The sequence below is a fragment of the Gobio gobio genome (assembly GCF_949357685.1).
Source record: "Gobio gobio genome assembly, chromosome: 4".
Lineage (NCBI taxonomy): Eukaryota > Metazoa > Chordata > Actinopteri > Cypriniformes > Gobionidae > Gobio > Gobio gobio.
Window position 1 is genome coordinate 63,696,825 of NC_137100.1, and position 13,043 is coordinate 63,709,867.

At 38.6% G+C, this 13,043-nt stretch overlaps 1 protein-coding gene across 1 annotated transcript in view; it reads right to left on the reverse strand.

The window, feature by feature from the left end:
* mapkapk5 (MAPK activated protein kinase 5) overlaps positions 1-13,043 on the reverse strand; it is a 54,421-nt gene that overhangs the window by 10,116 nt on the left and 31,262 nt on the right. Inside the window, exons 9-10 of the mRNA XM_079815921.1 lie at positions 5,008-5,195; positions 2,549-2,669 (exon numbers count right to left, since the gene is read on the reverse strand). Of these exons, the coding sequence (XP_079672047.1) occupies positions 2,549-2,669; positions 5,008-5,195 (309 nt within the window). The remainder of the gene's footprint in view (positions 1-2,548; positions 2,670-5,007; positions 5,196-13,043) is intronic.

Sequence of the window (13,043 nt, forward strand, 5' to 3'; positions counted from 1 at the left end):
ATCACTTGAATGATGATCTTAAATAAATATAAATAGTTTTTGGACATTGCTCTATGTGTTAGGGATAGAATACCGCCATCTGTAGGTTTGTGGAAAAACTTTAGGATTTATAGTTAAAGAGAGAGAGAGTGCAATGACCACATTATCCACTAGAGGTCCATAGGGAAGTTATGCAAAAGTTAAGCTGCCTTTCATCTTTCTTTTATTTGCCCTTTTCCCTCTCTTTCTCATGATTGTTCCATGTTGCATTTGTGCTCTAGTATTTGTCCTTCATTTATGTATGGAATTTTTTCAGATTTATGCCAGTTTTGTTGATTTTATTTGCCAGTTTCGATAAAAATGCTCTCTGTTGCAGTCACACACACGTGTGTGTGTGTGTGTGTGTGTGTGTGTGTGCGTGTGTGCGTGTGTGTATGAGACAGAAAGTTCGTTCCACTTTGTGTTTATGCTCTAGGACCAGATCTTGATATAAATGTAGAAATTTTCAGATTTATACTGGATTTAGTAAAAACAATTTGACAAAAAAAGTGATTTTTTTTAAAAAAAAATTTACACTTTCCCATTCATTTTCAACGTGGGGTCAATCTGACCTAGAGGGACTTAAACGGTAAACGTTTTTTACACACCTTTAGAACAACCAAATTAAGCCCAGCTTTTTTGTGCATGTTTAGATAGATTATTTAGGAAAAGTCACAGATTCTCATGACCCTGAGATGAAGGGAACACTTTTTAAAAATGGAGGAAAAGTCCAGTGGGGTACAGCTGGACCCCAAGGGACGATTAAGGGTTAACGCGTTAAAATAATTTAACGCAAATAAATAACAGTGGTACGTGAAGCTGCGTCATTAACGTAATTTGTCACGCAGATGATGATCTTCTATCACAATCACACTGAGCATCTACAGCACCTGTAACCCTGGTAAGAGGAAATTTCCATTCTAACTCTTTAACTCGATTCTGCTTCTGTTTGTGATCAGGCCATTTAAAGCCATTCAACTCTGGGAAAGTGTTCAGTGATCCACTAATCAAATTCATTCAAACAGTCCAAAACAGCACTAATGTAAAGAAGGCCAGGCTGATCACATCAGAGATATCCGAGAGCATAGAGACTCACATTGCGTTTTTAGTGAATTGTTCGTTCCAGTGTGCTTCGCTTTAAAACACGAGCTCTGTCGTTTTCTGCGATTGTTTCTGAAGAGCGCAATTTTGGTGACGTACAGCAAACGCGCGAGTGTCTGATGCAACAAAATGTGCGTGCGCACTCTCCAGATCACTGATCACACGCCGCATTCATGTACAGACACACAGAACATTCGCGTTGTTTCCACACACACTCAGGGAAGATAATGTTTGATGTGTCATATGTACGTTGTTGTGATTAGTAATCGTAGGTTTATGCAGTCAAAGCGGTTTATTTAGGAGGTTTTTTGGCGTCTCCGTGTGGCCCTATTCGGTATCGCAGCTTGAAGTCTAAAATGAAAACAATATCGTTGTTGCATACTATACACTGAATTCTGTAATGTTTTTTCTTCATGGGTGCTTAGGTGTGTATAAATGTATTATATAATAGAAGTATATGGACTCCTCATATTTGGTTATTTGGTGTCATTTTGGAGTCTCCAATGATCCTTGAAGCTGGCGGAAAATACAGTTTTGTGAGAATCATCCTTCAATCTGATTGTTTACTTTGGATATAGCAAATTATGCCAAAATTAATGTGTTTAATGAGATAAATGGCGTATGATTAATTTCACGATAAGGGTGCGATTAATTGTTTTAATCTATTGACAGCCCTAGTTTATGTGTATATAAATCAACATTTTAAAATTCAGTTTTATATTTCTCCATAGTTTTTAATTCGATCATGTTGTTTGCAATGCTTCATGGGATTGTAGTTCCTAATCACTAAAGCTGTTAAGCGCACAGTCTTGTAGCGCACAGTCACAATTGTTGTCCGATTTTCTCAAAAGTTTGTGATGTTGTGATTCTCATAACATTATTTAATAACATAATCTCATAACATTATTTAATGCAGTTGTCATTTTTCAGTGTAAATGATTTAATTTGATTGGTAACAGCCTATAGTGTCTTATTCTAATTAAATGTATTGATCAAATGTAAGAATATAAAAGGAAAGCCGAAGCATACCCTATATTTAAGATTATGGAAAAATGCCCTTTATAAAAAGGTACAAATATGACAAATATGCATATTTAAATATGCCAAAGCTGATTAAACACTGGTCAAGATCTGCTGATCTGAAGCCTGTACCTAGCTTTAATGTGCAACGTAGCTCCTATAATGAGAAAAAAGGCTATGCTTGAGCTGTCCTTTATAGGGTCACATCTTGTCTTTGATCCGTGTTGTGTTCATATTTCAGTCAAACCGCACCAGAGTTCATTTGGAAGTGAAGCGAGACCCGTCCGCTTGTTTGCTGTGGGTTCAGATGTCTGCGTTCACACTTATTGAAATGAAGCGCAGTAACAGAGCAAATCGCACCAGGATTCGATTTAACACACCCTAAATCTCATCTTTCTTTGGAGCTCACCTTGTCCATCATCATTTGAGCAGAGGGAAGCACATTGTCCAGAGCCTCAGTGCAGTTGAGCCAGGGATGGGCTAATACTCCCTCTATGGTTAGTCTCTCCTCCGGCTTTACTTTAAGTAGCCTTAATGCAACACAAGATGTTAGATCTTCTTGGTTCTACAAAATGTGAGCAACAAAGCATTGGCTTACACCACTAATACGGAGTAAGTTTATCTAATTTTACACAGTTATTTACAAGCCTAGACCGATCATACACCGATCAGCTATAACATTATGACATGAAGTAAATAACACTGTTTATCTCTTCATCACGGTTAGTTCGGTGGGATATATTAGGAAAGTGAACATTTTGTCCTCAAAGTTGATGTGTTAGAAGCAGGAAAAATGGGCAAGCGTAAGGATTTGAGTGAGTTTGACAAGGGCCAGATTGTGACGGCTAGACGACTGGGTCAGAGCATCTCCAAAACTGCAGCTCTTGTGGGGTGTTCCCGGTCTGCAGTGGTCAGTCTCTATCAAAAGTGCTCCAATGGAGGACCAATGGAGAACCGGCCACAGGGTCATGAAGAACCAGTGGAGAACCGGCCACAGGGTCATGGAGGACCAGTGGAGAACCGGCCACAGGGTCATGAAGGACCAGTGGAGAACCGGCCACAGGGTCATGGAGGACCAGTGGAGAACCGGCCACAGGGTCATGGAGGACCAGTGGAGAACTGGCCACAGGGTCATGGAGGAACAGTGGAGAACCGGCCACAGGGTCATGGAGGACCAGTGGAGAACTGGCCTGAGGGTCAGTCATGGAGGACCAGTGGAGAACCGGCCACAGGGTCATGGAGGACCAGTGGAGAACCGGCCACAGGGTCATGGAGGACCAGTGGAGAACCGGCCACAGGGTCATGGAGGACCAGTGGAGAACCGGCCACAGGGTCATGAAGGAACAGTGGAGAACCGGCCACAGGGTCATGGAGGACCAGTGGAGAACCGGCCACAGGGTCATGAAGGACCAGTGGAGAACCGGCCACAGGGTCATGGAGGACCAGTGGAGAACCGGCCACAGGGTCATGAAGGACCAGTGGAGAACCGGCCACAGGGTCAAGGAGGACCAGTGGAGAACCGGCCACAGGGTCATGGGTGGCCGAGGCTCATTGATGCCCGTGAGGAGCGAAGGCTGGCCCGTGTGGTCCGATCAAACAGACGAGCTACTGGAGCTCAAACTGCTCAAGAAGTTAATGCTGGTTCTGATGGAAAGGTGTCAGAATACACAGAGCATCTCAGTTTGTTGTGTATGGGGCGGCACAGCCGCTGACCACTGCCCATGCTGACCCCTGACCTCCGCCCAAAGCACCAACAGTGGCACGTGAGCATCAGAACTGGACCCCGGAGCAATGGAAGAAGGCGGCCTGGTCTGATGATCACGTGTTCTTTAACATCACGTGGATGGCCGGGTGTGTGTGTGTGGCTTACCTGGGGAACACATGGCACCAGGTGCATTATGGGAAGAGGGCATGGCTGCGGAGGCAGTGATGCTTTGGGCAATGTTCTGCTGGGAAACCTTGGGTCCTCCATCCATGTGGATGTTACTTTGACACGTCCCACCTACCTAAGCATTGTTGAGACCATGTCCAGCCTTTCATGGAAACGGTTTCCCTGGTGGCTGTGGCTCTTTCAGCAGATAATGCGCCGACACAAAGCAGAAATGGTTCAGGAATGGCTCAAGTTGACTTGACCTCCAAATTCCCCAGATCTCAATCCAATCGAGCATCTGTGAGATGTGCTGAACAAACAAGTCCGATCCATGGATGCCCCACCTCGCAATTTACAGGACTTAAAGGATCTGCTGCTAATATCTTGGTGCCAGATACCACAGCACACCTTCAGGCGTCTCTATACGTGTCTAGATGAGTCAGGGCAGTTTTGGCAGAAAAAGGGGGACCAACACAATATTAGGTCATAATGTTATGCGTGATCGGTGTATATGAGTGGATGCACACTTGATCTCTTATTCCTTTTGATTCAGTTGAGGCCAGATTATTTCTCCCTCAAAACCATAACTTTTATAATCTCAACTGAGATCACAATTACTTACAACTTTTAACCAACAAGTGGTACAATCAACTAATTCATAAGGGTGTTCTGCCAATGACGAGGTCGAGGATTTTGTCAGTGTGCTAAAGACTTGAACTCGACTCAGTGTGACAAGGAATCAGACGGAAAAATTCAACAGTTATTTACTGCAAATGTATGTGGAAATCTGAACAGTTAGTGGCACTAAAATGAAAATTACATCAACAACAACAAAAAAACACCTTGATAATTGTGCTAAATTTCAGAACATTTTCCATTTGCTGCCATTGACTCCCAGCCAAAAAGGTAAAAGATTTAATACACATTTACGCACATTCTGTGCTTGGTACTGAATAAGGAAGAAAATGTGTTTCAATAAAATGAAAAAAGACACTCACTTGCGGACAATGTCCTTGGCCATCTCGGATATTTGACTCCACTCCTCCTCTGGGAAGTCAAAGGTGCCAGTCATGATTTTTTTGCGCATGTCTTTTGGGATGGTGCGGCTATGGTGTTTGGAGTAAAACGGAGGATATCCACAGAGCATTACGTAGACGATCACCCCCAAGGACCAGAGGTCACAGCTCTAAGAGCGGAAATGAAAATGAAGTGAGCAGTCTTCACAGCTTGCAAGCTAAACACCTTCAGCCTATAAATCTTGTGATTAGGAGGAAAATGAAAAACAACAAAGACTGCATGAGTAGGCCATCGCATTCCAAAAGTGGGACATTTCAAACATGAACTTTGCAACAAACAGACTCTGCATATTAAGGAGAGATTATCCATGGTTTATCTACACATTTATGGGGGGGGGGGGGGGTCTTGAAAATGAGGGATATTCAGATTGATTATCTAAAAGATCCAAAGGACAAAAAAAAAAACCTGTGACCCTGGAGCACAAAACCAGTCATAAGTCATGTGTGTGGCAGCAGCCAACAATACATTGTGGGTCAAAATTGTCGATTTTTCTTTTATACCAAAAATCATTAGGATATTAAGTAAAGATCATGTTTAGGGCTGCACAATTAATCAAATTTCTAATCGCCACTACGATTACGGATGCCACGTTACAAAACAAAAAATTCCACTTTCATTATTCTGCTTGCTTAAAGGATTAGTTCACTTTTAAATAAACATTTGCTGATAATTTACTTACCCCCATGTCATCCAAGATGTCCATATCTTTCTTTCTTCAGTGGAAACGAAATTAAGGTTTTTGATGAAAACATTCCAGGATTTTTCTCCATATAATGGACATTCAATGGGCTCCAAACGGTTCAAGGTCCAAATGACAGTTTCAGTGCAGCTTCAAAGGGCTTTAAACGATACCAGACAATGAATAAGGGTCTTATCTAGCCAAACCATCGGTCATTAAAGGGCACCAATTATGCCCCTTTTTTACAAGATGTCATATTGGTCCCAAAATGTGTCTGTGAACTTTCAGCACAAAATACCCCACAGATAATTTATTATAACGTGTTGAAAATGTCATTTTGAGGCCTGTCTATAAAAAGTGCCGTTTTGGTGTGTACCGCTTTAAATGTAAATGAGCTGCATATCCCCGCCCCGTCTTTAGAAGAGGGCGTAGCATATACATCTCTCCTGTGTTAAAACGGCAGTGTCAGTCAAACCTTGCGGGCGGGCCTGATGTCACACTGCAGAGAATCTGAGAACAGCTTGATCTGAAACAATGCTTATGATTTTTGGGGATTAAAAAAAAAATACTGGGTGTATTTTTATCGTTATAGGGTGGTTGTTTACACACACCGTCAACACACATTTATGTTCAAACATCATGTAAAAGTGAATTTTGCATAATAGGTGCCCTATAAAAAAAAATATAAATATAATAAATATAAATATAAAAAAGCAGGCTTCATGTATTTTACAACACTTCAGCTTGTGATTCTTATTTAGTGGGGGTCATTTTTTAGGATTCTTTACCTAACTGAAGTCTCTGAGATCCTGACACCTGCACTTCTGGAGACTCCAGGTCGGTTGCAGCTCTGGAAAATGGTGGCGCTGGAGACTAAAGGGTTCCTGATGGTTTCACCCTTAATTCTTCACCTTAATTCTTCATTCTTTTGCAGTTAACAGGTGTCTTTTCTTCACCACCTGTTTTTGTCTGATCCTGCTGACCCAACGAGCATTTCACTGTCCAATGGTCACGCCTTAACTGCAATGTCTAGTATTGCATTAGTATTGCATCCTTCTCATGGGCATTTAATACTTTTTGACTTTTCAGTCTGAGTTAAATCTCTTTTTTGGCTCAATTTATCTGTAAAAGAAAACATGCCTAATAATTCTGCACACCTGAATATAAGGTGATTTTCATTTCCAGCCTTCATGAACAATTATATATCACTTATACATTATTAAATACTAAATCAATAGTAGTTATTAGGATTACTGTGGTTTGGAATTGGTCAAATGTGCCTGGAAAAAAAATATGATCAGAAAATCAACGTGCCTAATAATTCTGCACTCCCTGTACGGACAGTGTCTAATTTTGGGCAAACTAAAAAACACCTAAAACACTGTTGCTCATTAACGGTGGAAATCCATTTTGTTGGGTAATGCAGCGAGAAGGAAACAGGGTTTCACCAGCTGACTCAACGACTGATTCTAACGGCGGGATTGAAATGGTCCAGTCAGTTGAGATTCTTCCTCTGTTGGCAATGGTTGGCATTTGCCACGTCTCGTTAGATCTTCGCCTGCCCGATGCTTGAGAGGTGTGTGTCGCCACAGCAGTCTCTTCCATCTGCCTAATTTCTTCCTCTGTGTATTCGGGTTTCAAAAAGGTAGGGCAGGGCGAAAAACTCCATCTCATTTTCTCCTCGAAGTTCAAAATCGTCCGACATCGTTGTTTTACCTTTTAACTCCCTTTTTTTGTAAACGGCTTTTGACTTAGTATGTGCACGTTTAACTTGTAAACACTGACTCTGTACTTCCGCCTACGTCAAGCGTGACCTTTTCAACGTAATTGCGTATCACTGGACGTCACGAACGAGCATCACAGAACAGAGCAAGGCGAGCATTTGTGCTTATAAACTTAAACTTTTTTTTGTTTTGTTTAAATGACCAATCGTTTCACTAGATAAGACCCTTATTCATCATCTGGTATCATGTAAAGCTGCACTGAAACTGTCATTTGGACCTTGAACCGTTTGGGGCCCATTGAAGTCCATTATATGGAGAAAAATCCTGGAATGTTTTCATCAAAAACCTTAATTTCTTTTCGACTGCAGAAAAAAAGACATGGACATCTTGGATGACATGGGGGTGAGTAAATTATCAGCAAACGTTTATTTAAAAGTGAACTAATCCTTTAAGAGGTGTGTTTGGAGCATGTTACGTTGACTGATCGAATGCACGCGAAACACAAGCACAGTAGCCCCGGCCATTTATTATATTAACTCCATGAACTAACATCACTGTTTTCTCCAGAGCGGCTGTACAGCCGAATCAAATTCTGTTGCATTATTTTCCTGTTAACACTGTGAAGCTGCTTTGAAACAAACGGCATTGTAAAAAGCGCTATATAAATAAAGGAGACCTGACTCTACAATCATGGAAAACCGTGATAGATGGACCTCTCAAACTTTATGCCAAAGCAGAAAGTCCAGTGCAACTTTGAGGGGAGCAAGCAAAACATGATTATGTATTTCTGCTCAGCTAGTCACATCGGACATCAACCACACGGCAAACGCCGATACTTTTACATATAATGTCTACTTTCTTTCTATAATAGTTCTACCTAATAACATATTAGACAGGACTGTTAAACAGATTGCTAGCTTATGAAGACGGAAAATGTGAGTGCTGTGTGTCTCTGAAAAGTCTCTGGCGTTCTCAGTAGTGTTGTTTTCGTCAACGAAAAGTATGACTAAATATCTTCGTCAACGAACCTTTATAACGTGACGAAAACGAGACGAGACGCAACGTAAATGCTGGTCATGTGACGATGACGAATAAAAACGAGACTAAATCGCGGCGTCTCCGGTGAGTGAACGGGTCCGATGGCCGGCCAGTTGGGGTTCGTAAGCTCTATTCGGACGGTAATTGTTTGTCCTGCGGTCGTAAGGTGTCTTCATTATCTACAGGGGCTAGTCAGTGATTTTATTGTCGTCTTAATGCAGAATATCAGTGTTTTTCTCCCACTACCCGTGTAAAAATCTCCGGCCGAATTACCTAACTGAATTGCTGTTTGACAAACCCCAAGGTCGTGTGGTGCCGTCTGAATCCACATCTCTGAGTTTTCAATCACTTCAGAATTCACGGTTTATATCCTTTTTGGCCCCTGCAGAGCACCGTGCGGTTGTGCTTCGCTGTTATCTGGATGCATTTTAAAGATCTAGACTTGTAGGCTATTACTGAAATGCTGGCAAGTATTTACAAGAGCAAGATATTTCATCACCGCTCAAACAAAGAAAGAAAGAAAAGCACGTAAACATTTGAAATGTGCCGTTATAACGGCAGCAATTATATATGTTAAAATAACCGCAGCATTATGAATACCTCATAAGCGAATAAGAGGCTATATTCACTTATTTCCACTCATTTCCATGTGGAATAAAATTACATCCTTTATTTTGAGATAAAATACAAGACAGAAAAACATTTTAACTATAATGTGGGTCTAATTTTAAACATAAATAATTAAATAATAATTTGGATATTATTTTCCTATTAAATTAAATATGCATTTATTCTTATTAAGACATTTGGAAAAACTTTTATTACATTGAAGTGGAAAATAAAACGGGTGTTGTGGAAATAGATGGGTAGAAATGTGGCCACAAAAATCACAGGAAAAAACACCACAAACCTTAAGAGACATCTCAATGTTTTTATTTGTTTTATTTAAATGTATGTGTGTGTACTTGTTTAGTTGGTAAAATAAATATGTTGTAACTTCAAATCAGAGCGTTTTCCGTGTCTGGAATGGATGTATTCTTGAGTCTATAAGGTAACAATAATATAATAAGATAACATTGTTTGAAATGGGTTTGGCTAAAAGAAGATTTTGGTTTTGTCTATAATACGTACTTATACTATATTGACCTGGTTAAATCGAATTGCATTACTAAAAAGAGACTAAAATACAATTTTCATTGACTAAAACTTGACTAAAATGTCATTAGTTTTCGTCGACTAAAACTAGACGAAAATAGTCATAGATAATTCTGACTAAAATAAGACTAAAATGCTCAGACTTTTAGTCGACTAAAACTTGACTAGACTAAAAAGAGTATGACTATGACTAAAACTAATAAAAACTAAAATGACTGCTTGACACAAAGACTAGACTAAAACTAAAATGAAAACAGGCCGCCAAAAACAACACTAGTTCTCAGTGCCGTCAATATAAAAGTTACTGGCGGTGCGAATGCAACCAGCCCCTATTATTGTACCATGCATACATTTTTACTTTTTTTATTAACAAAAATGTATAGATGACAAGAGGCTTAATGATATAGAAAAGCAATAAAAGTTTCCTCAGGAAGAATTTTTTTTTTTGTATATAAAAATATGGCATGCAGTTGCTTCAAACTATGGTATTAAGCCATTCAAAACATTCAATGTAAATTGTGATAATCGTAATTAATAATCGCAATTACAATTTCAAGGGAATAATCGACAATTATGATTGTCATAATCGTGCAGCCCTAATCATGTTCCATGAAGATACCATAAATATAACAAAACATTTTTATTATTAGTAATACGCGTTGCTAAGGACTTCATTTTGGACAACTTTGAAGGCGATTTTCTCAATATTTCGATTTTTTTTGTGCTTGAGCGCCACCAAGTCATGTTTTACTGTAACTTCAGCAGCTCCAGGCACGTGAACTAAAGCACCGATCTCATTGCTCGACCAGTTTTTAACAAGCCGCATCAAAACAAAAACAAAAAAAATGCCCTTTGTTTAGTCACGAGGCGTTTTAACACATGCAAAAATCGTCCAGGTGTGAACAGGCCTTCAGATTTTCAAAGTTGTATATCAGCCAAATATTGTCCTAACAAACCACACATCAATGGAAAGCTTTCAGATGATGTAGAACTCACAATTTCAAAAAAATGTTCCCTTATGTCTGGTTTTGTGGTCCAGGGTCACATATAATAGCTTTGTAAACAGACCTAAATTTAAGTTGTTTTTCACTAACCCATAGAGCAGTTACATTAAGATCAGTTTGTTTAGTAAATCCACTTTATTCCTGATAAACCGAATGCATTTTGAATTATGGGTGGCACTTCTGGTTTGGGGAACTCCCATTCAAAAAGACTGAAACGAATAATTTAAAAATCATAAGGGTGCGCAACAAATAAAGCTTATCCGTCAGTTTGACTGAATGAGATCAATTTTCCTTCATGTTTTATTTTCAGACATCATGAGAATAACGTAACGCCTGGTATTTTTACATGTTGAAAGTACGTTATGAGTATATGATATGTTATAACAAGAATATCTATGGCAGTCGCTGCATTCTTTTCCTCATGATTATTAAATGTTTTCCCTTTGCCGTTATCTGTAACAGTATGAAAAAGGACGATATATACTGCACATTTGTGGTCTGTTCTCCCAACTTCATTTACAATATATTGCATTAATAATTCTGAAATGCATGAAGAATTTCTTGTTTTTGACTAAGTCTCTTTCCAGGTTTGTTTTCACAGGTAAATACAATGTATTATCTGTAAACATGACAGAAAACACTTTAAAATGGTATCACGCAATGCTGAAGATAATTCACATTTTTGAATAAGGCAACGCATGTTACATAATACAAATATATATTACTACAGTGATATATTTAACCCGTCCGTTATTGCTGTGGAAAGAATTGTGCTTTTGGGGTTATTCATGGTCTGTTGGAAGTATCTTGTTGATGCTTTTACACTTTTAAATGTCCTTTTAAATGTCCGATGGTTGAAGGCACGAGTAGAATAATGGCATCTCATTGTACCAAGTTTAAAAAAACTGATATTTCACTGAATGTTTACAGCTTAACGGAAGTTAAACCCATAATTCGCACAAAGCTTCAGGGTGCATAGGAATAAGGTGGGTAGCAATTAAGCAATAGCAAATTGGTGAAAATTAAGGCCAAAAAAAAAAAAAACTGGTAATACTATTTTACAGTGTCCTTGTTTTATGTACTTAACTCTAGTAATAACAGTAAATTATGCATAATTACATGCAACTAACCCTAATTATAAAGATATTTAGAACTTAAATGTATAGTTACACAATAACGTGGACACCATAAAATAATGGGTTACACTTTATTTTAAGGTGTCATTGTTACAGTGTAACTCTACATTTAAGTACATGTATTTACTATAAGGTTAGGGTGTGATTAGTGTTTGGTTTAGGGTTAGTTGCATGCGATTATGCATAATTTACTGTTATTACTATGGTAAGTACATGTAACATATAACAAGGACACTGTAAAATAAAGTGTTGCCAAATTAAGTGTATCCAAAACCGTCCTTGTAAAATCTATGTTATGCAGAGTGATTTAGTGTGTTTTAATTTGATATTTTGAATTTATTTATTAACATAAATATGGGCAACACGATTGAGCCTTGAGTTTGAAACGGTCATGCTATTTTAAAACAGATAAAAAAAAAATATTTTTATAATTCATATCAGGTGTTTTTTTCTTGTTTATATCGTGATCACTTGCCAGCACGGACAAGTTAAAGCCGTCATTGATGTTTGAACAAATGAAAATAATGGTAATCGTCATTAGTTATTTTATCTCTGTGTCATTATTAGATCTAGAATTCTAAGGTGTGGAAATATTACATGTATTGCAATGAATTCAAATGAATTAGTGAGAGAACGATTGTGTGAAATACCTGCGTATGTGCAGCGACTCTACAAAATAGAAAAGCTGTAAGTATAAATCACTTCAAAAACAGTTATAACCTCGTTGCTGAGAAACAATGTATGAATTCACAGGGCACTGACTGATAACACATTTCTTAGCTCCCAAATGTTTCCATGTGCATCTCAATTTATATAAAGTTTCTGCCTCCATAATTTGTGTAGGAGCAGACTAAATGTTTGTCTGTAGTTGTGAGTAACTGTAGATGATGACCAGACCATAAGTTATGAGTAAGAAACACTGAAATCCAGATATTTTTGAAGAGTTCAAAAACTGTGTAGTAAGAATAAGATAGTGATGAGAAATTTGCACTGTTACTAAAAATGACCAGTGACCATCAAGTCAGTTGTCTGATTATAAATAGACAATAAAAAGGATGAATTTTAGATTACATTTTCAGTAAGTTCAACGCTCTGGTGCTCCTCGTATGGCGGTTTAAGGGGATTAATGGAACTAAACTATATTTATATGGAAGTTATAATCTAGTCTATTATAAATTTATTATGACAAATGCACAAAAATACTTACATTTTTATATTTAA